Source organism: Phalacrocorax carbo, chromosome 3 (assembly GCF_963921805.1).
Source record: "Phalacrocorax carbo chromosome 3, bPhaCar2.1, whole genome shotgun sequence".
Taxonomy (NCBI): Eukaryota; Metazoa; Chordata; class Aves; order Suliformes; family Phalacrocoracidae; genus Phalacrocorax; species Phalacrocorax carbo.
The window spans coordinates 4,215,714-4,243,654 of NC_087515.1; the positions used below are offsets into that span (position 1 = coordinate 4,215,714).

Below are 27,941 nucleotides of genomic sequence, written 5' to 3' on the forward strand. Positions count from 1 at the left end.
TACATTTGGCAGTAAGTTCATCTAAAGCAACTGGAGTAAACTCAGTCAGCCAATAACTTCCTTAATATGATTTTCCAATTCAAAAGACAAAAAATAGTCAGGATAAAGCAAGTTCTTGCAGCTCCCTGATGTGAGGAAGAAAAAAAAGTCACAAGACAGACCTCAATCATTTTTCATTTGAGAGCTGATTTTTCCTTGCAAAGATTCCTTTAATGTTTTTGTAAGCAAAATCCCATTCAATCCAGATTAGGGAGCCATTTCAGTTTCTCTCACTTGCGGTCCCTCAGGCCTGTGTGACACTCAGCCAGCCACTCCGCCCCTGTCCCCGCGGCTCGCTCAGCCATCAGCTTGGCTGCCCGCAGGCCAAACAGGTTTTAGTGGTGGCACAGGAGCTACTCGGTTTGCCAGGGCTTGATGACTCCGACACTTGCAAGGCCAGAACGCATGCCTGCATCACGCTTCCCCGTACGCAGGGATGAACCGTTCCGGGTTAGTGCAAGACAGATACGGAAACTGTAGATGCTGAGAACCGCCTAAACTCACAAGACTGCAAAGGCGGCAGGGTACTGACGAACACAGCGTAGGGTGAACTCGGCACTTAATGCTGAGCCGCAGCTAACAAAACCCAGCACTAGCTTTGCGTGGAGCAGACTGGGGCCTGCAAGGTTTACTAGCTCGTCTGAAGTGGTGCGTTGAGGCAGCCCATACTGGCCTAACAAATCCTGCCAGACACAAGCTGTATCTGCCCACACCACGCGGCCAGGATGCACTCTCCCCTCTCATGAAACAGGACGCCCAGTTTCTCATCTGGAATCACCAGTTTATTTCAGCTGCCAAAAGGCAGTGTGTACAGCTAAAAATAGGACGCTTACCCAGCACACTCCAGAACAACTTGCATACAGTCAAGGCACGGATGACGGTATAAGCTAACAAGTCCCGACTGCAAGACCAGCACAGATTCCACGCACCATGGTCCTACACGTATCTGATAATGCCTGTATTACAAGGGTGTCACATCACCTTAGGTTTCTCATTTTCTCATTGCTAAGATTGCTTTCAAGGCATTGTTATATTGGTTTGACACCCAAGAAAGCTGACTGAGGAATCCTTCAGGTATACAGCAACTTATCAACCCTGCTTTTAAGTGCTATGCAACTTTTCTAGGTCAATTCAAAAATAATTCTGATGAAAAAAATTTTAAGGACATTTCAGAATTTGAGACCGCTGGACAGCTAAGGACAAAGGTAATAAACCGCTTGCAGAGAAAGGTAGATCTGGAAAAGGACGTAAATACCCATACGCTAGTTTGCGGGCTTCAGCTGTCCTCACCATCCAAGTACGCGGGATTTCTCTTCAAAGTAATTTTGAACACAAATGACTGGAGAACACAATGTGACTTTAAAAAAAACCTGTCAGAGTAACTGTCAGGACATTTGAGCGATCAAATCACCATGATAATTTGACTTCACAACAAAATCCGAAAGCTTTAATCCAGGTACAAACGCAGAATCTTCAATCCCTGCTAATATGATGCATTTCTGATGTCTGCTGTGTCCTTGCATGCACAGCCACACCCGCGTCCTACATTCCCGTTGAGCTATGTTTAAGTACCTATTTAACATCACAAGAAAAGCAGCATCTTGGCAACGGCCCAAAGACAGAAGAGAGGAGCAGGAAAACCACATAATTTCTATACTTTTTTTTAAACCATGCTCCTTAATATGACATTGTCATTTTAAAACCTATCTTGAAACTAAAACAGTTGCATCCTAAGCCTACATATAATACAGTTTAATTGGTAGAAAGAAAGGAAGGATATTTCATTGGTAACTTTTGTTTTCCCATAATTACTATTATACATTTTTCACTGTAAAGTACAATGCAGATCTCAAAGCGGGGAGCAGAAAAATCCCTGCTATAACTACTGGAAGAAACAGAACAGTGACTTTATTTTAGCAGACTATTAAATTCATTAGAATCATCTTGGTGGCATCATCAGTGTGGAGGAGGAGAATTACACCCCTAAGGCGGTTCCTCAATTTAAGATGTAACACAAGTCCAAATACATTGGCAGCTTAGAACATTCTTACGAATTTAAGTACATCGTGCTCTCTGTGTTACTTCATGTTAAACAGAGTTTGGGCTCCATATCCCTTCAAGGATAAACAAACAGTTTTATTTGCAGCTCTTAACCCACAGAACCTTTAGCTGAGACTTGCACTTCTTCAGGCTCCTGAGCATCAGGTCCAACTCTCTAAACTAAAACCTACAGTGATAGAGCATCGTTCTAAACATCTACCATACACTCATGCAATTCCTTAATCCACGTTGTTTAGAAAACACTGTGAACATAAATCAGAACTACTCATTCTACAGAGGAGAAACTGAGGAAATAGCTCAGTATTTCAGCTACTGCTCTATATCGAATCAACAGCAAAATTAACAGGCATATTAATCTAAGCCCTTAATACAGCAGCTTCTTAGGTCTACAGAAAAAGCATTTTTTAACATAGCACAGGAAAAGCAAACATGATTTAGAATGAAGTTGCCAGACTCACACAAATGCCAGAATCAGTATACATAATCATCTGTATATCATGTATTAACAAAAAACAAGCAAAGCGTATTCATAACTTAAGTGTATTCTGGCTCTTAGTGAATGATGAAACTGTTTGTATAAAATGAAGATTTATGAGACAGTTCTGAAAATAAAGCCTTCCTTAAAACCAAATAAAATACAAAGTTCTCAGAATTGACACAATGCCAAGCTAAGCATTTCCTTCTTTTCCAGCGTCTCAGCCTGTGTCTACTAGAAGTTTCCCTTTTTCAGCTCTCAGGTCCTTCTCTCAATCTGTGTAGTTGCCTCAAAGCCACTAATTTCCTTTTAATAAATATTTTTCCATGCCAGATAACACTGCAAATATTTCTAAAGAAAAGATCCTTAAAGTGAAATTATTGCCACCTGCTGATCATCTGAAGAAATCCAAAACATTGCTATTTAGCTGAAGACTTAACAGTTACCTTGCAAACACGGTACCGCTCCCACCAGGAAACGTGTAAGGATGCTGTTTGCGGAATACGTGACCCACTCTGCTGCAAGGGATGATTTCTAGGCTCCCACCGCATTGCCAAACTCTGAACGAGATCTCTGAAATAAAAGCATGAATCAAAGACCCAACATCACAAAATACTGTAATTCTGGAGAGTACTATTTACAGAGAAGGCTTTTATTGGCTATTGCCGAGAAGATTAATAAGATAAGATCAATCTTCTGAGAAATTCCAGGATAAACAAAGGCATATCTGAGCCTCTGCTATTGTCCAGGCTCAAGAGAAAAAGTCATATTCACTTGGAAGCAAAACCATATGCCTTCTCTTGTCTGAGGTTGTCAGCATTCCCCAAATTCATAAACCATGCTGCAATTTGCCAGAGTAAGTTAGGCCTATACGTACCACTACTGCGCTTTACCTAAAGGGTAAGCAACAGTTGATACACTTAGATAAATTCATGATCTAGCTTTTTCTCCTAAAGATGGAGTAACACAGTGGACAAAATCAAGGCATGATAAAACAATCAATAGATTCGAGCTGCTGACTTACTACAGCAGATAACCAAGCACTCCCAAACACTGGCCGTGGGAGGAGTTGTATCAAGTCAATCTTGATTTTAAGACACACTGAATAAAGGTGTAGCTTCTGTAAACTGAAGGTCATGGACAGTACGCTTCTAAGCCAGCCTAGTGAGCTGACCCAGATCATTTCCTATTTGTTTTACTTCAGTGAGGAATTCCGCTGCACTGGGGCCAATTAGGCATATTCACAAATCCTAGAGAGTCCGCACAGTCCAATCTATAGACAGATCACCCTCCAGAAATATTAATGGCAATATTGTCTTTGCCAGCAACTTGCAGCCTTCATTTTCCAGTTGAATTAACATGGGACGATAGGCAAAAGTAATTTTTAGAGCAACTGAACATGACATTCTCTCCGTACATTTTTCATGGCACTGACTTACAGCTCTTATTTTGAGCTTAGAATGAAACCAAACGAGAATCACAGTGAACGACTGGTCACTGCTTCTGTTAAACAAGTTAGTAACAAAAGCATTTCTATGTTTCTACCAGAATAAATTACACAGAAGACTTCAGACTTCCCATATCTAGCTCAAATTTGGTCCTGTACTGCTCAAATTGCACAAGCAGAGGAGTAATAGGTTTTTTTGGTACCACTTTGAAGCATTATTTATGGGGGTTTGCTAGAAAGTTCATACAGTTATTAGCCCATCACAAGGGGATGCTGCACTCAGTGAGGACAGCCTAGTGAAAGAGGACAGGGAGATCTGATCAAAGACACAGGCTTTTGCATTCGGCAAGCAAGTGCTGACTAAATGCTTGAAATCTAGTTAGACTTATTTCAGTATTAGGAAATACATGCCTCTAAAATGAGGCAAAGTGAGATGCTGATTAAAATTAAAGGTCAACGCAGTATCTTTCTTATTTAAATGATTCATTTAAAGGTTTAATCCAAAAAGTCACTGTCATCTATTGAATGTATGTAGGCATTGAAAGAACTATTTTCATTTTAGAAGTAATTTAGAAATATCCTCAGTCAACTTTTTTCATTATCCATAGCTTCCTCTACTACTCACATTCATTTGATTAATTCTCCCTCCATAAATTCTCAGAAATATAAACCTACATGTATACTTCCTAGCACCTTAGATTCTGAAGAAGCTAAAAAAAAAAAGTCAAAACGATGAAAAATAGCTCTACGGGAAAGACAGCAAAGAACTAAAATAGGGAGAAGCAAATACATTCTTGGTTTTGCACCAACATGGCTTCTAAAGCCTGTGTAGATTGTTACAAGGCTAACATTTCTTCTCCCACTGTTTAAGTACGGCAAAAAGAATGTCTTAGAGGAGTTTTGTGGGGCTTTTTAAGTTCTAGTTGCTGTACGTCTTTTTTCTTTAACAATCTCAGTGGATGCAGTTTTTCATTAAAAAAAAGGCATAAAGAGCACGTCAAACATTCTTCAGTTGCATGAGTTTGTTACGCCCTCCATAACAGATTTGCTTTTTTTGTTGTAGAGTGGCATCGATACAGAAGACAGGGAATGTCTTACTCGTGCCCTGTTCTCAGCAAAATTAAGAAAAGCCTAGGTTTTCAAGTTAGACCCAAACCTTCTAATGGTCCATCCAGTTCTCCAATGTCCTCTGATCCTCCTATGCTTGTTAAAAAGCATTGTAAAGATTGAGACTTAGAGTTTACAAATTCAAGACAACTAAACAAACCTTGATCCACGTTTTGCGCAGCAAGCATGTGTTATCAGTCATATTTAGCAACAATCTGAAAACACCCCATATCTTCATGGTAAGAGCTGTCACTTAGCTAATGTAGGTAGAATACGGCAGGCCCATCTTGGAATTTGTAAAGTTGAGCTATACTAACGCATGACCAAAATCTCATGAAACAGCTGCCCTGTACATGCTTAAGGGAAAGATGTTAAGTTTTATAAAGCATAGATATAAGTTATAGCATTATTTTGCAAGTCCATCTAGCATGTTATTTGCATGTAACATCAAGGTGCTGATCCAGAGATATACTTGAAAGCAGAGCGGCCTGACGAGTGCGCATGTTGGATTTTAAACTGCACATCACGGATTCCCGGTATCTGGTGCATGTGTCATTTATTGCCAATTAAATCATATGCCCTGTGATTTTTAATCATCTTCAGTTAGTATGCCAGCTATGAACAAATCATTAGTTGTCTGCTTCAAGACTGACTTTGACTTTGCCTTTTCAGGGAGCAGAGGAGAGGCACCCCAAAGTTTCTACCTCCTTCCCGTGGAGAAGGGGGAACTGAAAACAGCAGGAGCAACATAAACAGCCTTTTGCATGCAGTCTTCTCGCTTTGAGTCAGGAGCTGTCCTTCGTGCCCTTTCCTGCTATCAAGGCCTCAATTATCAAAGCATAAAAGCAGCTGCTAAGTTTTCAGAGAAAACTCAGTTGCTCAAGTACCTGTTTGCAGCTAATAAAATATTTAAGTGCTCTAGTGGCAAGAGAGGTTCAGAGCGAATGTGAGTATTGCTGTAGTAAGTTTATCCAATTACTTTCCAGGACATTCAAAAAAATGAAAAATTATGATATTCATATAAATACAATTTAGCACTATACAGCCAAATTAGTCAGAAAACAGAAACACAGAAAGTAATTGTTCAAAATACATACGAAGTTTGAGTATTGCATAGGATGGTCAGAGACTGGACCATAAGGATGGCTCTTCCAGCCTCTCCGTTCCTTGCAAGAGTGTTAAGCATTTGGTTACCACGTCTCTACACTTCGTGCGCTGTATACAGCAGACATTTCCTTGTAGGCCAAGTACATGCTCAATGCATTTGCATATTTTAGTAACTCAAAATACCCATAGGTTTTTATAAGTTGAAGGTATTTTAGGATTTTGCAGCTAGCACACGCAGTAGAGAAGTTCCTATCCTTAGAAGTGGTTCTAAAACACACTACTTGGAATGTCTGAGATGCACCTCTACCATAAAAAAACTAAGGTAATGACAGAATGGAAGTCTTGAGAAGTTGTGGAGTTCTGCTCCTTCCAAATCTTTTTTGTTTTAATACAAGTATACCAGTCTTTACTGAAGAAAAAAACTGTACAATACTGTCATGCAAAGAGCCAAAAAACCCCTACTAAAGCCAGATCTAACAACCAGGTCAAAGAAGGAACGGCTAAAGCACTAGTTCTCTCAGCCCTTCCTCCCTGTTCTCTAAATCCTACTCATTTAAACATCTGAAAGTAAGGAATTACAGCGAAAATGCCTTCTCAACCATAATTATCTCATAGGGCTAAAGCAGAGGTACAAAATTTAAAAACTCACCAAGTTCAGTATAGTATTATTAATGTTAAGAAACAAGTTATTTTTCGGTCAGCTGAGTTTTAATTGATTTTTTCAGATGTATGTAAGAACATTAAACTCATGAACTCCTGTGTTCTACTTTTCACAATGAAATTTCAGCAACATCTTAAAAATGCCTTAAATTGCCAGCATTTAACCATTATTGCATTTAATCAACAATTTTAGATAAGGATGTGACTTTTAAACAAGATAGCATTTTGAAAGTAATTTCCTATCCACATCCTGTATTTTTTTATTTTATCAGCCAACTTCCATTACAAAAAACATTTCACTGCTTAATGAACAAATACTTTTATTCTCTCATATTTAGCGTATAATTCCCACCTTGTTTTAATTCTTTCATTGAAATAAACCTTTTGGATTGTGCCAATAATGCATGTTAAGTTTCAACTCTGGCTTTAACCCTTTTGGCATAAAATCACCACGATTCCATGACGGTAAAGGTAATTATGAAACCTGCTTTCTTTCAAGGCTGATCGAAGGTAAATAATATACGTACCTAAGTTTTCTCCACCCCAAACATCCATCATCATGTCATACTTCCCTAGTTCTTCAAAATAGGATTTGTCCATCACAAATAACCCACCAGCTATCATGGGTGTCCTAAACAGATGGGAAAAATTATATTAAATAATTACAGAACCGTGAACTGGGAGGTAACTATTATTTGCACCTCCAGGTTAATACCTCCTTTAAAAAATTTGCAATGCTTTTGAATGCAGCTAATTTTGCATCTATCACTTCAAATGTTGTCTGCACACACTCCTGTTGCAGACACAGTGCTATAACCACCTTCTGAGGTGGCTTCCAGATCCCCATTTGGGTCACAAGTTCCTTACATAAAGGGTAGCAATTTGTGCCAGCAGTAAACCATTAAAACCGATGCTGTAGTTTTAGCCCTAAAAATATACTAACTTTAAACACAGTGACATCTACTTATTGTTAAGGGTAAATCATCTATCAATGTGCCTGAAAGTATTTTTTAAAATACAATTTATTTCCGGGAGTCTCATAATGCTACATAAACATGAATGAAGTTTCAATATTAATGAAAGCTATAGTAAAGATCCCCTTTCCAACTCAGAAGATAATTTCTAACGTTGTTTAGCTGCAAGCTACAATCTATTAGAGAAAGAAGCGGTGGTACAGACATACTTTATGGGAGCAACTGGATTTCCTTGCCGTGCTCTTCTTTGCTCTGGTGTCATGTAATCCCACTTGAATACCAGGTTCCAATCAAAGCCTTCAAGAAGAAAATATTAGAGTAGGATGTTAATAAGACTGTGGTCATCGTTCAACTTGCAGTAACACAATGTTGACTGAAAACACTGGGAACTGTAATTTAAATTTTAAAAAAAAAATCTAAACTTGTACAAGTTTGTGGGTAGAAAACAAAAAGTAGGAGTCCAGATGAAAGGTAACAAAGTTGACAGGATAATATAAAAAGTAATCTCAGATACAAAATAACTTTGATTTCTCTTGTTGCCACCTATTACGCAGAGAAACCCAGCCAACAATTACAAAGCAAAAGCCTTGTATATGAATCCAACCTCTCATATCCTTACATCAAACAGAACATCATATGATGCTCCCAACAGTTTTTACTGTACAACTGCATTTCAACTCTTATCAAACGATCACATATTTATGCTTACAAAGGCTTTATGCAGTACTTTTGGTACTCCTCTATCAGCAGGAGCTCTCTATCATGAAGGTCACAACAAATTGTGCGGCTCCCACTTAACATTCATTTAACTTCCTCCTTTCCCACAGCGTGCTTCTAAGTGCATCATTTTTTAAACCTGAGGCAAGCGCTAGAGCACTTAAATCTTACTTCCCTTATGTACACATACATATGTGTGCATGTACACACAGCAACAGCTGGTCTGGTCCTTTCATGAGTTACGCACAGAAGCACATAAAGATCATGAGAACAGACAAGACCAAGAGGTCACCTACAGCAGCTTTCTACCTGACAACCATTTGAACTACCTCCTTTAGGCACAGTACACAGCTGGTATAAGACAAACTTCCTATAGGGAACACTGTCATAACAGTTTTTGCATGGGGTTATTCCCATAAGCATGAACGTCTATTAAAAAACTACACAAGGTCCACAGCCCTCTCCAGTACACCTAGCAAATCATCCTTGTACAGGCTGCCTGCTGCCGAGCACATCTAGATCCTACGAGGTCACATAATGAATGATTTCCAGATTTCTGGTGCACAGATGTCAATAGTTTTCTTTCTCCAGAGTAAAGCTAAAGCAATTACTTTGTGGGGAAGTGGGGAAAAAGCTACAGTAAACAGACAACAGCTACAGTCCCACGAACTGTCTGTGTGCATCCATAAACTGTGTGCAGAGTAATGATTGATGCAGGGAGCTGAAAACTAAACAGTTTTCGTTTCAACTGGCAAGATGTTTATCTCACACACAGTACAGGAATAATCCTGAGCAGCCTCTCCAGCATACATGCCAACTCTCTCTCTCCATGTTGGAGTATTTCGTTGTGTTGCACTGTAAAAAATGAAAGACTGTTTAACTGCTCCAAAACGCCAAGTAGCAAAACAGTAAAATGGCTACAATCTATAGCACTGCAAAGCCTCCAGCATGAAAAGTAAAATGAGCTCCAATATTTCCATGCAGTTAAAAAGTTGCATTTCATCATGCGTAGCCAGCAGAATTATTTGCATCTGGGAGAACTTGAAAAAACCCTACTGTTCTCCGGCAGAAGCGGGAGAGATAGAGTTACGTATACGCCAGTGAACACAAGGGGTCTCTTTTGGAACACTGCACTGTTACAAACTCAGAACAAGTGTATAAATTGTCTACCCATAAAAACTGGTTTTCCATCTCCATTTTCACTGACTCTGGGAAAAATCTGCACTCAATAAGATAATATCAGTAAGTCTGTAAAAGGAGTATTTTTAAACACAAGTGCATATCCAGTATGAAATTCTATCCAGTGTAAACTGCCTCACAGACATACTCGAAATTATTAGATCTCAGTTTACTCCAGTAATTAAAGTGTTTCTCAGAGCAGCACAAACACTTTTGCAAATCCCCTTTTTTAAAAAAAATTTGGAACATGAAGTGCATGGATTTAGGAGTGGCCAGACTGGGGAATTATTTCAGCCGTGTCCACTTTAAAAAGTTTATACCATTTGCTAGGATGCTTGTCTTGGGTGATTAAGTCCTTTCAAAACAGACCAGGCACAAATGCTGCCCCAGCTGTCCTAACCCTCGGTGCTTGGGCCGCACAGATACTGTATCTAAGGTTGAAAGCATAGTTTGGTTTCAAGGTTTAGACTTGGCCCCAGTGAGTGTCCTGTGATGCCACATGCTTTAGTGCCTCTAACATGATAAACCGTCCTCTGGGAAGTGGGGAGAAAAAAAAAAAAAATTATTCACATTTCAACTGACCCCCAAATAAATTTAAACACTGGTATGTGAAAAATTTCTATTGTTAACATCAAAAAAGACAGCTTCTCATTCCTCAGTCCAGTCCAGACGCTCCCTGCACTTAAAAAAAAAAATCAATTTCTATTGCGTATAGGGGAGAAAGTGAGCACTAAAAAGTTAAAAAATAAAAGGGAAAAATAGTTCCAAAGCTGAAGCAAGAAAAGCAGTACAAACAAGTGAAATGATCTCTCAATCTTCTCCCACTTCACTCGGGAAGAATTAAAGAGCAGGAACCCCACAGGAACCAATCAAAGGTTTCAATGAAAGAATTCCTCCTCCTACTGCAGACAACAATAAAACCAACATAATGGTATAGAGATTTCCGTACTCAAAGCATAATGAGTGGATTGGGTAAAAGCCTTGAGGTTTTAATAAAACTGGCACACAGATAATAGCACAGAGCTATACATTAGCATATTGTGAATACAGGCACTGTAGGCGTTATTTCAGAACATTAATTAAAGGATATAGAACCTCTCACCTCCAGATCACTGACTGGAAGTTGAAGCATGTGTGACATTATGCAAATAATGCTTTTATTTCACTTTACTGAACAACACTTGGTGGCCAGTTAGAGACTAGTAACTTACAGAACAGGCTCGAAATTAATTTTTCCTTCCCCACTCCAGAAAGCCCATTCAGAAAAAGCTGAAACACTGTGGGAACAGCACTGCATGATTTCTATATTGTGGCTCATCTTATGTCTTTGTGCAGACAGTTCAGTTTCCATGGTTAGAGGAACAATTATTTAAAAATAAAAAACCAACCAAACCCCAACCCAAAACCACCACCAAAAACCCCACAACAAAAGAAACCAATGCCACAAACCAACAGCCAACACCCCCCCTCCCCCAAAACAAAACAAAGGGGAGTGGGTGGAAGGGGGGGAGGCAGAGAACAGCTATTTTAAATGCCAGATTCTTGCTTTCAGTGCAAAAAGTTTTAAAAACTTGTAATGACTAAGGAATTTAATTTGTGGCTGCTCTCCCCACTTTGGAAAAGGAAAGGGGAGGGGTTTTTTTTCTGGGGCACTTCACGAATCTTTCTACTATTTGCTGTCAGTTTACCCTAGCTAAACATACTGAAAGTGTAGTACTTCTAAACTCGATTTAACAGGAATTTTTGTAACTGTAAAGGTATAAGCACTACAAATTTTCAAGGTCACATGTTCTTCTCTTCACAATTAAAGATCATGGCTAACAGAAACATTTCTTTTTAAAACACATTCCAAAGCTCTTCTGCTTATTCAGAAGAGTTTAATCTTTTAAGCAAACCAGCATCTTGAAAAAAACTCATAGGCACTGCATTGCTGATGGGCTTCTAAGCTAGAGAGCAATTAAATCCTGTCTTATCCAAAGGGAGAATCATAAGCTCTGGCCATAAGCTAGTTCTGACACATTTGCACAACCCTACAAACATTGGAGTACTGCACATTGCAGCATAAGCTTATAAGAATTAGTATAATGAAGATAAACTGTTTTAAAGCAGAAGACAATAAGGCCAATTAAAAATCCAAGCCTAGAAACAACTGACCTATAGAACTTTAACTAGATATATGAAAGGGGAGAACAGGATGCTAACTGCCCATTCCACAACTGCAGTGATTACGAGCTTTGATTCTTGATGCTTTTTTTTTTTAAAATTTACATTCCAGTACAGGTACATACCGCCTTTTAAATCAGCTGACGCCCCCACGTACTGGAAGTTGTCCATATTAATTACATCAATAATAGGAGACACAACTCTCGTCTTGTCCTAAAATAAATATTAGAAAGTAATATTGAAATAATGAAATCAATATATAAAGACTCAGGCAGGATGAGATGTTGAACAGTTCAGCAGGATTTCATTAGCACGTCTCCCCCAGCTCTCCCCTATTTCAACTTACGGCTCTGAATAGCCAGTGCTGTGAATAGCATTGCTCAGCAATGCTTCGGAAAGCAGAAACCACACTACATAGCTGGGAATCCTCTTTCCATTCCAGGCTACTTATATTCAAGTAATCCCTTTCTTCTGACTTGCTCTTGAAGGTAACAAACTTGTAGTTCTAAAGGCAGTCAAGCAAACAGGATTTCCAATCTTACTTTTAAAACCAGCTCAAAGAGAAGAAGGATTGAGGCAATTTTTATTTTCCACAGCAAACTCTAGCCAGGCAGTGTAGTTATTACTCCAACCTTTAAGGGACACTTGGGCCCCTCTACAATCAGGAAAGTCTTAGGTTAATGCTAACCCATTTCACACTAGAAGAATCACACTTCAATCAGATACTTAGATAGGAAAGAGAACCTCAAACCACCTCAGACTAATGAATGCTATTAATTTCCAGCAGCCGAGATTCCAGTGGTACAGGTACCACGTTCCTCTGTCCGAACACGGTCTCATATACTACTCTGAGTAATGTTAATTACCTTAGCTGATGTATCTGTCAAAATAGTTTAAGAAAAAAACAAACATCTTTCCAATAACTCCACATGCATCATCCAGTGGGATCACAAGACATCAGTACTCTAAAAAAAGAGTCATCTAATATTAGAAATGCAGTATCATGGTTCAGCCAGTTTGACTTCATTAAGTACTTCTTGGGGAAGGAAAAAAAACAAAAACAAACCAACTCACAACCCACAGAACACCACAAACAACAAACCAAAATAAAACAACCACCCGAACCCAACCACCAACCCAGTTACATGTACACACTGGAGCATAACTTCTACAGCAGTTTGATCACTTTGCTCGAATTCAAAATAGAACTTTGAGCTCCACGATTTCGCATCGTTCAGAGAGCACAGATAGCTTCAGAACAGCGTACCACCAAATCTGTGAATGTAAGAAGTGTTTTGAATAAACAGGAGATATTTTGCTAACTCTGTTATAGAGAAATGGTTCCCACAGTTGAAAGTGCTAACCTAACCATCTCCATTGTAAGAATTTATTTCATAAATATGCCTTCAATCAACAACACATATATTCTAAACAGTGGTTAAGCAATGCAACCCACCCTTGCTAATTAGTATTATACAGAACAGATCAGAAACCAACTAGTAAGAGAATAGTTTGAGATCATAACAAGAGACTTAAAAGCGACTCTTAGTCAAAATGCTTTGCTTGGTCCGATAAGGACATTAAACATCTGTTCTCATTTATTGAATATTCAAGTATTCAACCTGCGTTGATTTTAATATGCCCAAACTACACAGCTGGCATTTACTAGGACATTCTGCCTGGGTGAGCAAAAGGTCACTTTAACTTCTGTATCAGCCAAAAGGCAAATCCAAGTTGTGTCTTCAGGTAAAAGCTGAAGACTCATTATGGATTTCCACATTCCTTTTAAGTAGCACTGCAGCTATACCACCTGGGCCACGTATCTGCCTTTACAAGGGACATACTGTAACATCTAATCAGCTACTAACTATTCATTAGCTCACTCTCAAGCAAACTAGAAACACAGATCAAAAAAAGACCAACCTGTCCTGTTGCCCCACGAACCACATCTTCAGCTCCTATATTTCTGTTAGCTGTAGCCCCAGGTCCATGTAGGTAATGGCAAGCTTTCTGTTTTGCTGTGTTGTATTTGGGAGGCAATTACGATTTCTGCAAAATTAACTGCAAACCACTACTCAAGTTTGTGCGCTCCCCTACACCACTAAAGCACTTCAGGTGCACCCATCACTATACACAGTGATAGAATTTGAAAACTCCTTTATTTAAAGACGGATGAGATAGAAGATATCCAGCCTGTCATATTATTCACTATACGCCCATCAGCAGGAAAGAAAAATGAAACCACCCTTTCTGCTTTCTCCTTCTTCCTTAGCTGAACCTGAGACAGCTTGTAGAATAGAATCATAGAATCATTTAGGTTGGAAAAGACCCTTAAGATCATTGAGTCCAACTATTAACCTAACTCTGCCAAATCCACCACTAAACCATGCTCCTAAGCACTACATCAACACATATTTAAATATCTCCAGGGGTGGTGACTCAACCACTTCCCGCGGAGCCTGTTCCACAGCTTCACAACCCTTTAGCTGAATAAATTTTCCCTTATATCCACTCTAAACCTCCCCTGATGCAACCTGAGGCCATTCCCCTTGTCCTATCACTTGTACTTGGAAAAAGAGATGAACACCTATGCCCATCTCTAAAAACCTTTGACAAAAATTTGCATTTTCTCAAATGGTTCTACTCAGCTTGGTTGAACCTGGTGGTAAAAGTTGCCCAAGCGATCAGGTGTCTCACTGGGTAGAGCTTCAGTTCAGCTTCAACTTATCTCCACCCCACCATGCTGAGTAAGCAGGCGGCACGTTGTCTCCATGCATTTGGGATTCCTCAGGCTTTTATTGCTGTCTGAGTAGTTTCTATCAATATCAGTGCAACACCACACCAACACCACTTGCTACGCCTCATGTATTGTTTAAACAGCTTAGAGTTGTTTCTCCAGCAGACAGATATCCACGTCGCAACCATTCGGTTCGATGTCCAGCCCCCACGTTGTCGGCTTCGAAACATGCTGTTCCTTCCATGATTTGAAATTATCAATTTCCTCAGCTGCAAAGCAGACAAGACTTGCACATTCTTAATGTGATGCTTTGCAGGGCACTACAAAGCTGTTAATGCAGAGACTGCTAAAAAGAGCTTGTGGGTCTCCAAGTACAGGGAGTTCATTCACTTGAAACACTAAAAAGCAGCTGCTCCCTTTAAATTATCCTAAAGACAGACATTTATCCATAGCGTGATTAACGCAGAAATCTGATGTTCGCTTTAGAAATAACATGAGCTAAAAGGAACTCTTCTTTTTGTAATCTCCTGGTTCGTTCTGGAGGGTTGAAACCATAACTTATAATGGATGGAACACAGAACTGGAATACTATGTGCTTCTTGATGAGGATAATGGAAGGAAATAGCCTGCAAATAATGCAAGTCTCTAGTGCTTAGAAATTTGTAGCAGACTATTTCATTTTAATATTTCATAAGGAGGTTATGTATGCTCTAGAGAGTTAGACTATTATATATTATTCTCAAACTATCAGAAATAATCCTCAAGATTCTGCATATATTGCTTCCCCCCCAAAAAAAAACCTCAAGACACTTCAAAGATTAAGCTTCACAACACACTTAAGAGAAAATATCAATATTTCCTTTCAGCATTGTGCCAGTCAGAAGTTGACTCATTCAAGGTCACAAAAATCTGAGACATATGAAAAAGGAATCCACATCTATTCTCTTAATTTTAGTTCTTCCTTCCTTTTAAGATCATATTTGTTTAAAAATACCTTCCTAAAAGCGATATAGGATTTACAGCTCTGCTATGAAAACAGATTAGTTCAGTTCTGCACCAGATTCTTTCAATTTTTATTTTTCTCATATAGCAGGTGTATTTTAAGAATAAGAACATCAAAGTGACTAGAAATCAGAAATGGAAAAAAGTCAAGTAGACAAATGTTCATGAAATAGCTAGTAGCTACCAATGTTTTCAAGACTGTGTGTATTTACTACTATGGTGACATTTTGGGGGAATTAAAGGGTTGATCTCCACTGTCTCCCTGTTCAATCTTTCTCACACACACACACACAAAAAAATCTAGAAGGCATAAAAGGTAGCCTTAGGGAAACAGGCTGAAAACTGTACTCCAGGAGGGAGCAAAGAGGGAGAAGATATACCAGCTCCAGGTTACACAGGTATATGTACCTTCTGAACTCCAAAATATTCATCTTGTATGTATGCTGCTTCTGCTTTAAGCCTTTGCTCAAATTGCTGAAGAAAAATCCCTAGCAGTGTCAAACCCCTCTAGGAACGCTAAGCAAGCCTGGTCAACAGACAAAGATACTTTAACCAGGAAACCACCTCAAAGAAGAAAACTGTGGGATGGATCATCCTTCAGTTGAACAGGTGCCCCTAACACAAGCAAGAGGGCAAAGACGCAGCTTTCTAATGTGGTTACAGCACATCAGATAAGAGTACTGCAGAACCGATTCAATTCGGACTGTTTCTCAGAAGCTATAAATTTTTATATTGTAACACACAACGCTAGTCCCCCAAAACTCCCACAGAATTAAATCCAAGTGGGCAATTCTGGAACAAAAGACAAAAAGAAAAAGCCCATGCTTTCCACAAAATATAGAATAGATGCAGCAGCGCATCAGAAGATACTCTGTTAATGTATAGTAGCCCTGACTTGAAAAGAGGTACCTTTGAGGTCAAAGCAGGAATAAGTTCCTATCGATTCAGCTTCTTGTCACTCAGACTATCCAGAAAATGCTGCCAATTATCTGAGCAAATCAATCCATTTAAAATAACAAAGAACTATAATACACTATACATAAACACTATCCATCCCTTAATTATTTGAACAAGCAGAAAGCTTAGAAGCTACTTTATCCATCTCCATACTTGCTGGCTGGGAATCTTCCCAGACGAATGTAAACCAGAATTCCACATCAATTATTTTTTTAAGTGTACATCAAGGTTTTAAGAATGGAAAACTGTATTCAAACAGCTGAATACTATTCCGTGGCACGTGTGATTTGTGTGTATCAGTGACAGTTGTGAGGAGTAAGTTTTGAAGGAATAAATAATACATGTACTGCTAAAAAGTGACTGCTGCGCAAAGCAAAATATGCACCAGTTCCTCCCACCAAGTACACGGACCTGTAATGCTGGATCTTCACAAAACTGTCAGCAATTTAATAGGAAGTTTTACATTCTGTTATAATTAAAAGGTTAACACTCTTTCATACCCCATATCAGTTTCAGAAAGCTAAATGAGTATGCACTCAAAAAGGTCATAAAGAAAAAAGATAAATGCCAAAATAGCTGTCTGTCCTTTAAGCTGGGTTTTGTTGACCAAAACTACCACTTCTCTTCAGACTTCTTGAACAGGTAGATGCTTCAAACCATTTACACAAAAAGGCTTGAGAAGCATCCTAGAATCCATTAGTGCTTTAGCTGCAAGCATCCTCTACTTCCTTCTGAGATATATTTAATGGCTTCAAGTTTATTTTTCTAGTTGTTTATTATAAAGAAATTTCCCCAACCCTTCTGAGGCTGGAACAGTTTACACGAGCACAGAAATAGAAGGAAGTGCTATGTTGCTCACATTCAAGGGCTCTGTAGGCTCTAGGTACTTTAATAGCGTCCAGGTTTGAGCTGATTACAAGTTATTTCTACTCCAAAATAAGATTTTTAACTGCTGATATGTTTTAGGCAACTTACAGTGTTTCTGGAATACAGAGTAAAGCATCACAGATCCAAACAGAGTAAGGAAAAAGTCATCAGTTGATGGCTTCCCCAGTGGCACATTGAGTATATGGGGTTTACTTCCTTTCCCTCCCCCCTCCCCTTTTTTGGGGGCAAGTGCAAAGGGAAGTGTAGGGAGGATGAGCGAAGAACTGGGCATTAACAAGACAGAGTAGCTTAGCAAAACCATTTGGACCAGGAGAATATTGAAAGAAAGCCTTCCCAGGAAGGGCATTTTACCAGAAAGGGAATGCAATTAAGAAAGAACTACTCTGTTGTCTTGAGTGTTCCCCAGTGCTTTTTGGGATCACACCTGATTCGCTTTCCACTTCAGCTGGGCTTCTCCAGAGTAAGTTAACAAATATAACCAACCCCTGGAGAAAACAGTGTACTTTCAATCCTCTCAAATTGCTTTTCCAGGATGCAGGCTAAGCATCATTTTCACAGAAGCTGAGAGCCCACAGTCCCTGCTAATTTCCATGAGGATTTTGGTTTCACAGCTCAACCTCTCTCCTGTTATCACACTGAATCTTAATGACGCATAAATACTCAGGTAAACTGCATTACATTGAGATGATATTGGTTGAGGAGAACTATACTTTGCACTAAAGTTCTTCAACACTTACTGAGGAGGCCCCTAAAGAACCAAAGCAGCATATATTTGAATTGCCTGTGAAGACAATAATAAATACTCACACTTTATGTTCCTGTGTTCACAGATTAAATGAACAAAAAGTGTGTTTTAATCATGGAACACTCCAATCATCTCCATCATCTCACTTGAGAGAAAAAGCTTCCTTAGAAAAAGGCATAAAATTAATGTAGTATAAACCAGATGGCTTTAAAATTTAAAACTTGCTCCTTCAGGAAATTACTTTAAAAGAACTCTTTACTAACCTCAGCTACTCTCTCCAAAAGCGGTTCCAGCCAGTGTTCATTGCATTCACAGTGACTATCCAGGAAGGTCAATACTTTTGCTTGTGCTGCATCTGCCCCTCTGACACGGGAGCGCATCAAGCCTGAGAAGTAAAGATAAAAAGTTTAAAGTACTTACAATGAGGAAAACAATCAACAGCAGTGAAAAACTGTTGCATTCCAAGTCAGTCATGAATTAAACTACTCTTACTCAGACAGAACAAACAAGTTCCATTATCAAAATTAGACGCTAGTTAACAATCCAGTGAATTGACTTAACAACAAACAGCCTGCAAGCTTCCAACCTGCTGCACCCTAGTCTACAAGTTTCAATCTGATTCAGGCAAAAGAATTAAGGTACCTAAAAAAAAAACAAAAGGGGGGGTACACACGTACAGCTGGGTCTGCATTACAGTAAATAGTATTTATACTGATAAATGTTACTCAGGGTAAGTCCTAAAAACAAACACCCTTCCAGCAGTTCTACAACAGAACCGAGGAAAGCACCATCATTAACTTTTCCTCCCCACCGCAGCCATTCCATTCTTCCATCAGCTTCTTCCAGAAATAACTAAGCTTCATTAATTCATGTCTGAGAGTCTTCCTCCCACCCCATTCGACTGTGTTTCCCCTTTGTTTCTTGCAATTCTCATGTTCTGTAGTTGGTTTGGGTTTTTTGTTGTTCAATCTTATCCTGAGAAGATTTCTTTAGGAAGAGACTTCTGGTAAAGCCAAAAGGTTCTTCTCTTCTCTACACCTCAATTGCACAAATCCCCTCACTGACTTACCCCGTTCCTTTCCTTCCTTCCCTTTTAATAGTTCTTCATTGGATGACCCCACCATTCCTTATAGTCCTTTGCTACGTATTCACATGCACCCCAGAACATCCCCCTGTTCACTTCCTCTCATTCCTTTGCAAATTTCCTCCCTGCTTTTCCCTATTACTATTCAAAAATCATTTATTTCATTGTCACTCAAGACCAAAGCCAGGTAATTACTTCTTTTTCCTCTTTCTTCCTCCATTGTTTCCCACCAAATCTGTTCTGCTTCCCCTCCCTCAACTGAAACATTGTAAAGGAGTCAACCCCATTTCCTACCATCCACTTTATAAAATAAACCTGCAAAATATGACTCTGCCAAACAAAATACAAGAAGCTTAAGAGGAAAAGCTTGCTTGCTCTGACCATCATTCAGCAATAACCTCAGCAAGATCCCTGTATCACATCTTACCGCAAGCGTGAGCGCTTCACTGTTGTGGATACGTGCTGTGCTGATGCTCTCCAACAGTACCTTCTACGCCTTATCTGTTGCATGTGGCAGCTAACTGTACCTCGTTCCTTTTTATGTCGTCTCCCTAACTCCACCCTTTGACCCTGTTCTGTTCAGTTTTTCCACATCAAACCATTCCTGAAGCACTCTGGCTATGTTTCTTTTACTTTTGCAATGCCTCCTTCCAGAGCTTATTACTTCTACCTTGCATTCTTATAGAACCTGTTGTCTTGCCCTACTTCCATAGAAGATACACAACAGCGTTTCTAATTTCAGATTTATGGCCAAAACCAATGAGGTGACCACTTGGGTCATTGAGTCCTCTACACTCACATTCAGCCTTACAACAGAAAGAGTCAAGAAGGTTCCCCTGAACATTCATTATGTAGAACACCATACCCTCCAAAATCTGTTCCCATAACAAATTCTGGTCTTACAGATGCAACTAAAAGCTACTATCACATATTTCTGAAAGCAAGGCAGTCAATGTCATCCCCTCCATAGGCACCACCTCTTTATTTTAATTTTTGTTTTAAAACTCACTGCTTTTCTCCGTTGTTCATACTAATGTGTTACTCTTGGTATTCTACACACACTGGTTGACTTCACCAATTCTCTTAATTTCTGTGTGTCTGAGATATCGGTATCAGCCTACACTTGAAAATGAAAAGCAAAGTGAGTATCAAACTCAAGCATAGCAAGCCAGCAATCAAATGAAATCCTATTTTATTTTTTAAAAATTATCATCTGGTTGCACATATGGTTTTGCACATAGGCAAAACTTTATGAACATTACAGGAGATCCCATGGGTAATAATTTAATCTTAATCTCACAAAAATACCAAGTAAACTAGTATTGTGCCTTCAATCTGCAAATAGTTGTTCTTTTCTGACATAGTAAGAGATTTGTCAAATTGTATTTCATTTTCAGATATAATGATGCATATTTTTTAAGTAAGAATCTGTATATGCAGTACAAAGTTAGCATTTATAGTTACTAAAAAATAAAAATCAAAAGTACTACTTCATTCTGGTTTTCCATTGCTATTATCTCCGTCTTTAAGTGCCGTATTGATCAGAAAAATTACGTACTCACAACCCTGCAACCATGGCAAATCATAGAAGGCCTGCTTTCCTAACAAGCCTTTGTCCACAAGTATATTCCAAACAAAACATTTAAACACTAAGAACCCACCAGTTTGCAATAACTTTAATTATGGGACAACACAGGTTTTGTGCATGTAATTTCCAGTTTCTGACCATCTAATGATTCTAGCTGCTCCCCAGGCCAGGCTGGCAGCCTAGAAGATACAGTGCTTATGAAAATAAACAAGCACATACCTGCTAACGCAGTTAGCTATTTCAGCTCTCAGTTGTTATTTCAAACAGCTGTAGAATAACAGTTGCCTATATCTAATACTTTAAGCTCCAGAGCCAGGAAGCTGCTGACTGAAGGGCTTGGTGATATGAGACCGTAATTTACACAGCAACAAAGAAGAAAACAAAAACGTAAGACAAGTTTGTTACTGGCACACTGGCTTCAGCAAAACTGGCATACATGGTCCTGGCCCTCCTGGCGGCTCAAACCCTCTCAAGTCTGCCAGACAAACTGTTTGCTGGGCTGGCTGTCAACTAGATCCTTAAAATGATCTCTAGTAGGGAACCAGCAAAGGAGAGGGCTATTTTTAGGCTGGATCTTTTCAAACATTCATAGAGTTTACAGTGAGGCCTTACGTACAATGGGAGCAGCTTAACTGAGAATTCGGTACAGTAAGAGGAGGGAGAGGTTGAGGGCAAAAGGCAATTTCTCAAGTCAGCTTTCACTGTGAAAGCCAACAATGGGCAATTGCACACCCAGTATGGAATTAATCAGAACTACTGTTTTTACTCGCACAAATGCGTTTCTTTCTATTCCTTCCACTAGTAAGTTGATTTATAAAGTGGAAATGCCTCCTTCAATATGGAAGGTACAGCAGAATGTTCCTTTGAAAGACTAGATGAAGATTAACTGGTAAGGCAGCAGAGTGGAATCTGTATCTTCCTTCCCACAGATTAAGCCTACCTTCTCGGCGATCATTTCGAAGAACCCGCACTTTTTCAATTTTTCCCAAGAGAGCACCATCCTCAGCTTTAAAAAAAAAAAAAACAACAAAAAAACCCTAAGTGATGAGAACCAGTTTGATATCCAACACTGCATACCATAAGAGTGCCTGTCTTCAAAGAAAAACAAAAGCTTTGTAGTGGAAACTGTTTATGGTCATAAATAGTAAAATGTAAGAGATATGCTTTTAAAAAATGCCTACTTGTCTCATGAAAAACACAGAAAAGTTACCAGGCTAAGAAGTTATTACCCTCATTACGTTATTTAAAGCTAATTTAACTTTACACTTTTGAAATATTTTTATTTAATGATAATATCTTTGCTTATCTTAGACAGCTTCTACAATTGCGTAAGAAAATGATTTATAGGATTAAACTATTTTCTGGAATTAACTGTTTTCTTTGCATATAAGGAAAAATAACTTTTTAACTAACATTATGGCTTAAACCTATCCTACACTAGCTATAAACTAGCAAGGCAAGTGTAGACATTAACTTCCTTTAAGAAATGTCACTGAGAGGTCCATTTCAATTGTTAAAGTTTGTATTGTGATACCCTAGTACTTATAAAACCTTGACTTATTTCAGATTCAGTAAGAATTTTTCCAACAGATTGATGGAGACGAGACCAGCATTCATTTAAAGCAGTGCTACAAAAAATATTTGGTGCAAGCACCATGGGTTTTATTTTTACATCAGATAACAGGGTATGTAAAGGCTGTTTTCAACTAAACACTCTGCTCCGTCAGCTAGCAGGAAGCAATAAAACATACCTCAAGTATTTATCAGAACTCTTCACATTTCCACAGTGACAGATATGAAAGAATTAAAACCTGGTTTTGGATCAGTCTCTGCAAACTCCTATTTCATGCAACTGATTCTCAATCAAGTCACCTACTAGCATCCACAGAAAGTCTTACCGGAATAAACAAAATAAAGTTAGGACCCTGTAAAATTACTTACAATCATTACTGTAGTCATCCACCAGTATGATTTCCTTAATAAGATGTGGTGGGCTTTTTTTAAGGACGCTGAAACAGACAATAAAAAAAAGCCTTCAATACTAAGCAGTCTTAATTTTCTATAATAATGTCATAAAAGCAGTTACTTTGTTAAGCCACAGTAGAACCTAGCCCAAGAGCTGTTGGCTTATCCTTACGGGAAGTGTCTGTGAAGAAGAGAAGCACACGTGGAATTGTTCCCCCCCCCCAACATTTGAGCCTCCAGAAATCAGTGCATTAGACAACATGTAACATGGAAGTTTTGCAGAGATCTTTAGGTCAACTATCCCCTAAGAATCCATCTTCCCTGAATTTTTCTTGAAACTAGTTATACAGCCAACCTCCACACATCGTCTGGCAATTGGTTCCACACTCTCATGCATTTGTAGTTAATGGGAACAATTTTGTTTAACATAACTATTCCAGAATGTGAGAACTGGAGGCGTCAATGAAATTAAGACTCACCTTTCCCTCTGCAAAGGGTTTAGAAAGCATAATGGATTGTTACTTCCTTTCCTTATCATAACCACTATCTGACACAAACTAATGGCCTTTAGGGAAAAAATCAAGGTCTCTCTTAGGTATACCTGACAACAGTACGAAGCAAAGCAGATCTTGCCTCATTATGAAAGGTGATCACCACACTAGTGGCTGGCAAATCTATCCGCCATTGTTTCCGTTGGCACCTGAAAGACACAATATCCTGTCATTTGAGCGTAACAGTTACATTCCAGGCTTCGCAGACAGCCTTTGTTGTGAAGCAGTTATCTATTAAACTCATGTACGCACTATATCTACGTAGGAAGAATGAAATACCTTGTTTTCAGGTAAGATTATAATCAACTCCTCCTCTGCCACTTTTGGTAGTTGTCTTAGTACACAGCAGACCAAGCAGTCAATGTCAGATATAGGCAGGTTCATAAAAGTCACCGGACTATCATCACTACAGTATATTGTAAACACCTTTCATGCAGCCCAATATGAAACCAGAGCGCTTATTTGACTTTAAAAGCATTCAATAAATCTAAGCAAATGAGCATATTTTCAATAAAAATGCATGTTTCACAGGCTGCCATATGTATTCTCTTTAAGAATGGCATATGTCCACTGCTCCCTTTACTTTTAAAGCTGCTGTAGCATCATGGTCTTGCTCATAGATAGAACTTATTAGAATAGAAAACGAGTTTTATGGATTTTAACATTCAGAATTTGAAAAACAATGCTAGCTATGACGACGTAGAGCCAACTAAACACAGAACCACATCTTTCCAAGCCATAAAGATAATGAAATACTCCATTATGTTGACTCATTTTTCATCACCTCTATTAGCCTGAAATTAATATAATAAGCAAAAAGCAGCAAATTCCAAAATAATTCCTGCAGGACTACATAAAGCTGAGCTGTTTAAATCCACTGACAATAAGCCTAAAAAAAGAAACTATTATCATTGTACTAGGCACTAATAGTACTAGAAAACACTGTATATTGAATTTATGCTGAAAGCATTACAGTCTGAGAGGTCAAATCTGATCCCCATTCATGCAGTAACATACATAAGTGATGTATTTCTTCACTTTCTTTTCTTTCGCTTTTCTTTCTTTCCTTTATTTAGTATTAGAGGTAGAGTTTTAACAGGCCTAGTTGTCTTCTGAGGGGATAAACCCAGCAAGCATACACCTGCAGCAAATTCAGCAAGTAATTCTGTACTCTGTCCAGTATTAATCAATCTAGTTTTTAAGGGAAAAGAGGTAGGTTACATTGCTACCCAAATTTCTAAAACTAGGCCTCTGTCTATATAAAAGGCCTCTCTACACCCGATTAAATATCTGCAACATGCACCATAAACCACACAACCTTCAACTTCTGGGAATCAGAGAGTGAGCGGCAATGCGCTGCTTGCCCTTGCCCACCCTACAAAATCCTGCAGTGTTTTCCATACAAGGCACCCACGTGACACATGTTAGTGTTTGCCATGAAATAAAATCTTGTGCTGTGGTGACCTCACTCGCTCTGAAGAAAAACAAAGCCCATGCCAATGCTACAGTTGCTGTGTCAGTTTAGCAAGGCTTTATCTAGCTTTGTTTCTGAAACCATGGGTGTACAAGATGGCTTCGTCACTAGCACCCAGTGTTGAAGCAATAAATCACAAACTTGTATGCGTTCCTGGAAAATAAAAGAAGACCTTCTCTACTGTCAGCTTCTGGCAATTCATCTAGACAGCTACAAGACATCCAGCTGCTTTCGGCATCATAGGCTTTGGTGAATATTCTTTTTTCTGCTAACTTTCAAATTGCCCACAGAGGACAAGCCTACTGTGCATGCAGTTATGATATGAAGCACTTGCGTTAGAATAATTAAAAAAGTCACATTAAACTTATACTGATGTCTCTGCAGGAAAGAGCACTTGAGCCAGAGCACATCTTAGGGTGGAATTACTCAAGGCAATGAAGCCTCTCAATTTTAAGAAAACTCGAGCGAGGAGCACTACTGCATATTTCTGAGGGAGAAATTAAGATTTTCAGACTTTCAAATAAAACCGAAGGAATGTTTCACTAAGTATTTCTGCTCTCAGCTCTTCAAAAATTCTTGCTTTAACTGCCTCAATAGCAGTCCTCCTCAGTGACACAGTTGAACCAAGGAAACAGTGCCACTGCTTTTGGCATGGAGATTAGACTTTTTACTTGCAGAATGAGAAAATACATTTGGATAAAGTAGAACTTGAGCTGAACACTTCAATCTAGACCTTCAATGCTTAGCACAAGTCATGAAAATCAGTTAAAACATGAAAAGTACATTCTTTCCTCCCAGAAATTGGAGTCGCCGGACTAGTTCATATCATTTAACAAATCTTCTGAAGCCTCCATGGTTTGTTGAAACCATTTTTTGACAGAAATATCCACCTTAATCAGTGCAAGGAGAACATTCACCTCAACAGAGATCTGGGTACCAAAGAGACAAGAAAGATTGTTTATTCTCTAGTTAAGGATAAGACTTGAGTGTGAGCTCAGAAGCTTCTAACAGTTGCCAAATAAGAAAGGAAACATGGTTTAGTCCAGCTAAAGTACTTACCAGTAATTCTCAAGAATCTCAGGTAAGAGACGTGATCAGAAACCCCTGGTCCAAAGTAAGCGTGGTGGACATTGGTCCACAAAAACCACGGAGTAGTTCACCCTTCATCCCACTTGGGAGACTATTTTACACTGACAGGAGGACAGCTCTGGAAGTTTCCTGTTACAACTGTGACACTCACTTCCTGGATCTCCAAAATCTACCCTGACAGCTCTCAGTTACACATCGTAAACTGACTGCAACAGAAGGAAACCCAGAGGCTTCTGAAAGCTGTTGGAAATGGCAGTTGTGAGCATCAGCTGGAGTGAGAATCTGCAGTCGTGCTCAGACCTTCTCTGCTTCCTTTCTTATGTTGTATCTGCCTGCTATTCACTTCTCCCTTTTACTTAAAATAAAGGCAAGCAGCTTAAACGGGCAAACCAAAGTGTTTTCTAGTACTGCTGACAGGCTCTCACAAAAAGGAAGTACAAAACTTTGGTCTTAACCTGATGCTGCTAAGGCCAATGTCGTATGAAAAGGCCAATGTCGTATGAAAAGAAATGCATAATTACACACACATTTATGTATCTAATGTAAAATCCTGATACACTGCTTCTAAACAGCCTAGATGACTTTAGCAATTGAATATTATTATGTAGTTATTTTAACGTCAAACAGCCTCTTAGACACATCAATACAATTAATAAGAAGTTGCTTAAGCAAAACAAGTATTTCCTGATCCAGGTTTCTTCTCTGAAAGAAAACAAAGATTCTAACAGCTCCATAAGAGATCTTAACCTTAACCCAGTTGCCTCTGCTTTTATTGAAAACATGCTTCCAAGCATCACGTGTTCAGATCTGAACATTCTTCTTCCCATGGCTATTGCTCTTTCTACTGCACAGTTCCCAAACAAATATTTCACGTGACTTGTTCAGCTTCCTAAAATAGAAGGAAAAATAATAGCAACATGGCAGGGAAAGGATCACAGACCACTTCTGGTGGTTTTTTGGGGCTGTTTTTTTTTGGGGGGGTGGGGGTCGGGGGGGGTAGTGGTGGAATGTGGTTGCTTTGTTGTTTTCTTTAAAGAGATGACCATTTACAGACTGATGGGCACTTAAATCTACTCCATGACAAAGTAAGTAATAATCACAGAACAGACACAGACTTTGCCTAGAAATATCTCTCTCCCCCTCCATTGCAGGGTTCTTTTCCAGCTCCATTTAGTGAAAAAACCCAGGCAGGTCAGCGTATAATCACAACATTGACAAATATAGCTATTCTCATATAATTTGTCTCCTGTCATCTCTCTTATGTAAGTTCTTCTCGAAAGGAGAGCATTTGTCTGTCAGAGGTTATTAAATATCTACTAAAATTCCAAATTCAGCATATCTGAATTATAGAAGATCCCAGAAATTGGTGTCTGAGCTTTGCTCTTGGGGGAAAAGAGCATGTGGCCTAAAGGTTAGAATGCATTTCTTGTGAAAAAAGAGTATGTGATGAAGAAAACTCAAAAGTCGTTTTAAACTCCTCAGTGTAACACGGGCATCATGCTTTTCACTGCTTTCGTGGCAACAAGTGAAACATTAAGTTCTTCCTACTTTCCCATTCAATTAATGGCACATTATACAAGACTTGCTTTACTCTATCTACAAATCATCTGCTTAAAGGAACCTAAAACCATGCTACTTTGCAAGGAATTTAAAGCTGACACAATAAGTGTCCGAGTCTCTACACAAATCTCCTTCGCTATGCCATTCCTGATTAAGGAGCTTTATGGAGAAAAACCAGGCACCTTCCTTTTCTCTCTCCCTCTGGTGTCTCCTCCAGCTTCTTCTACCTACAACACTGTGAAGGCACATTCATCCTAACTGCAGAATCAGTTAGGGAAATTAACTGTACACAGTTGGCTAATTTTGTCCTTTGAGACTATGTTTGCCTCGTTTTTAAAATCAAATTCAACCTGCTTTTATTATTTTTCTTTA

At 39.0% G+C, this 27,941-nt stretch overlaps 1 protein-coding gene across 1 annotated transcript in view; it reads right to left on the reverse strand.

The window, feature by feature from the left end:
* Positions 1 to 27,941, reverse strand: part of GALNT2 (polypeptide N-acetylgalactosaminyltransferase 2) — a 99,235-nt gene that overhangs the window by 9,012 nt on the left and 62,282 nt on the right. The window contains exons 4-11 of the mRNA XM_064445671.1: positions 23,497 to 23,595; positions 22,872 to 22,939; positions 21,871 to 21,936; positions 18,522 to 18,643; positions 12,055 to 12,142; positions 8,080 to 8,167; positions 7,424 to 7,527; positions 3,022 to 3,148 (exon numbers count right to left, since the gene is read on the reverse strand). Coding sequence (XP_064301741.1) covers positions 3,022 to 3,148; positions 7,424 to 7,527; positions 8,080 to 8,167; positions 12,055 to 12,142; positions 18,522 to 18,643; positions 21,871 to 21,936; positions 22,872 to 22,939; positions 23,497 to 23,595 — 762 coding nt within the window. The remainder of the gene's footprint in view (positions 1 to 3,021; positions 3,149 to 7,423; positions 7,528 to 8,079; positions 8,168 to 12,054; positions 12,143 to 18,521; positions 18,644 to 21,870; positions 21,937 to 22,871; positions 22,940 to 23,496; positions 23,596 to 27,941) is intronic.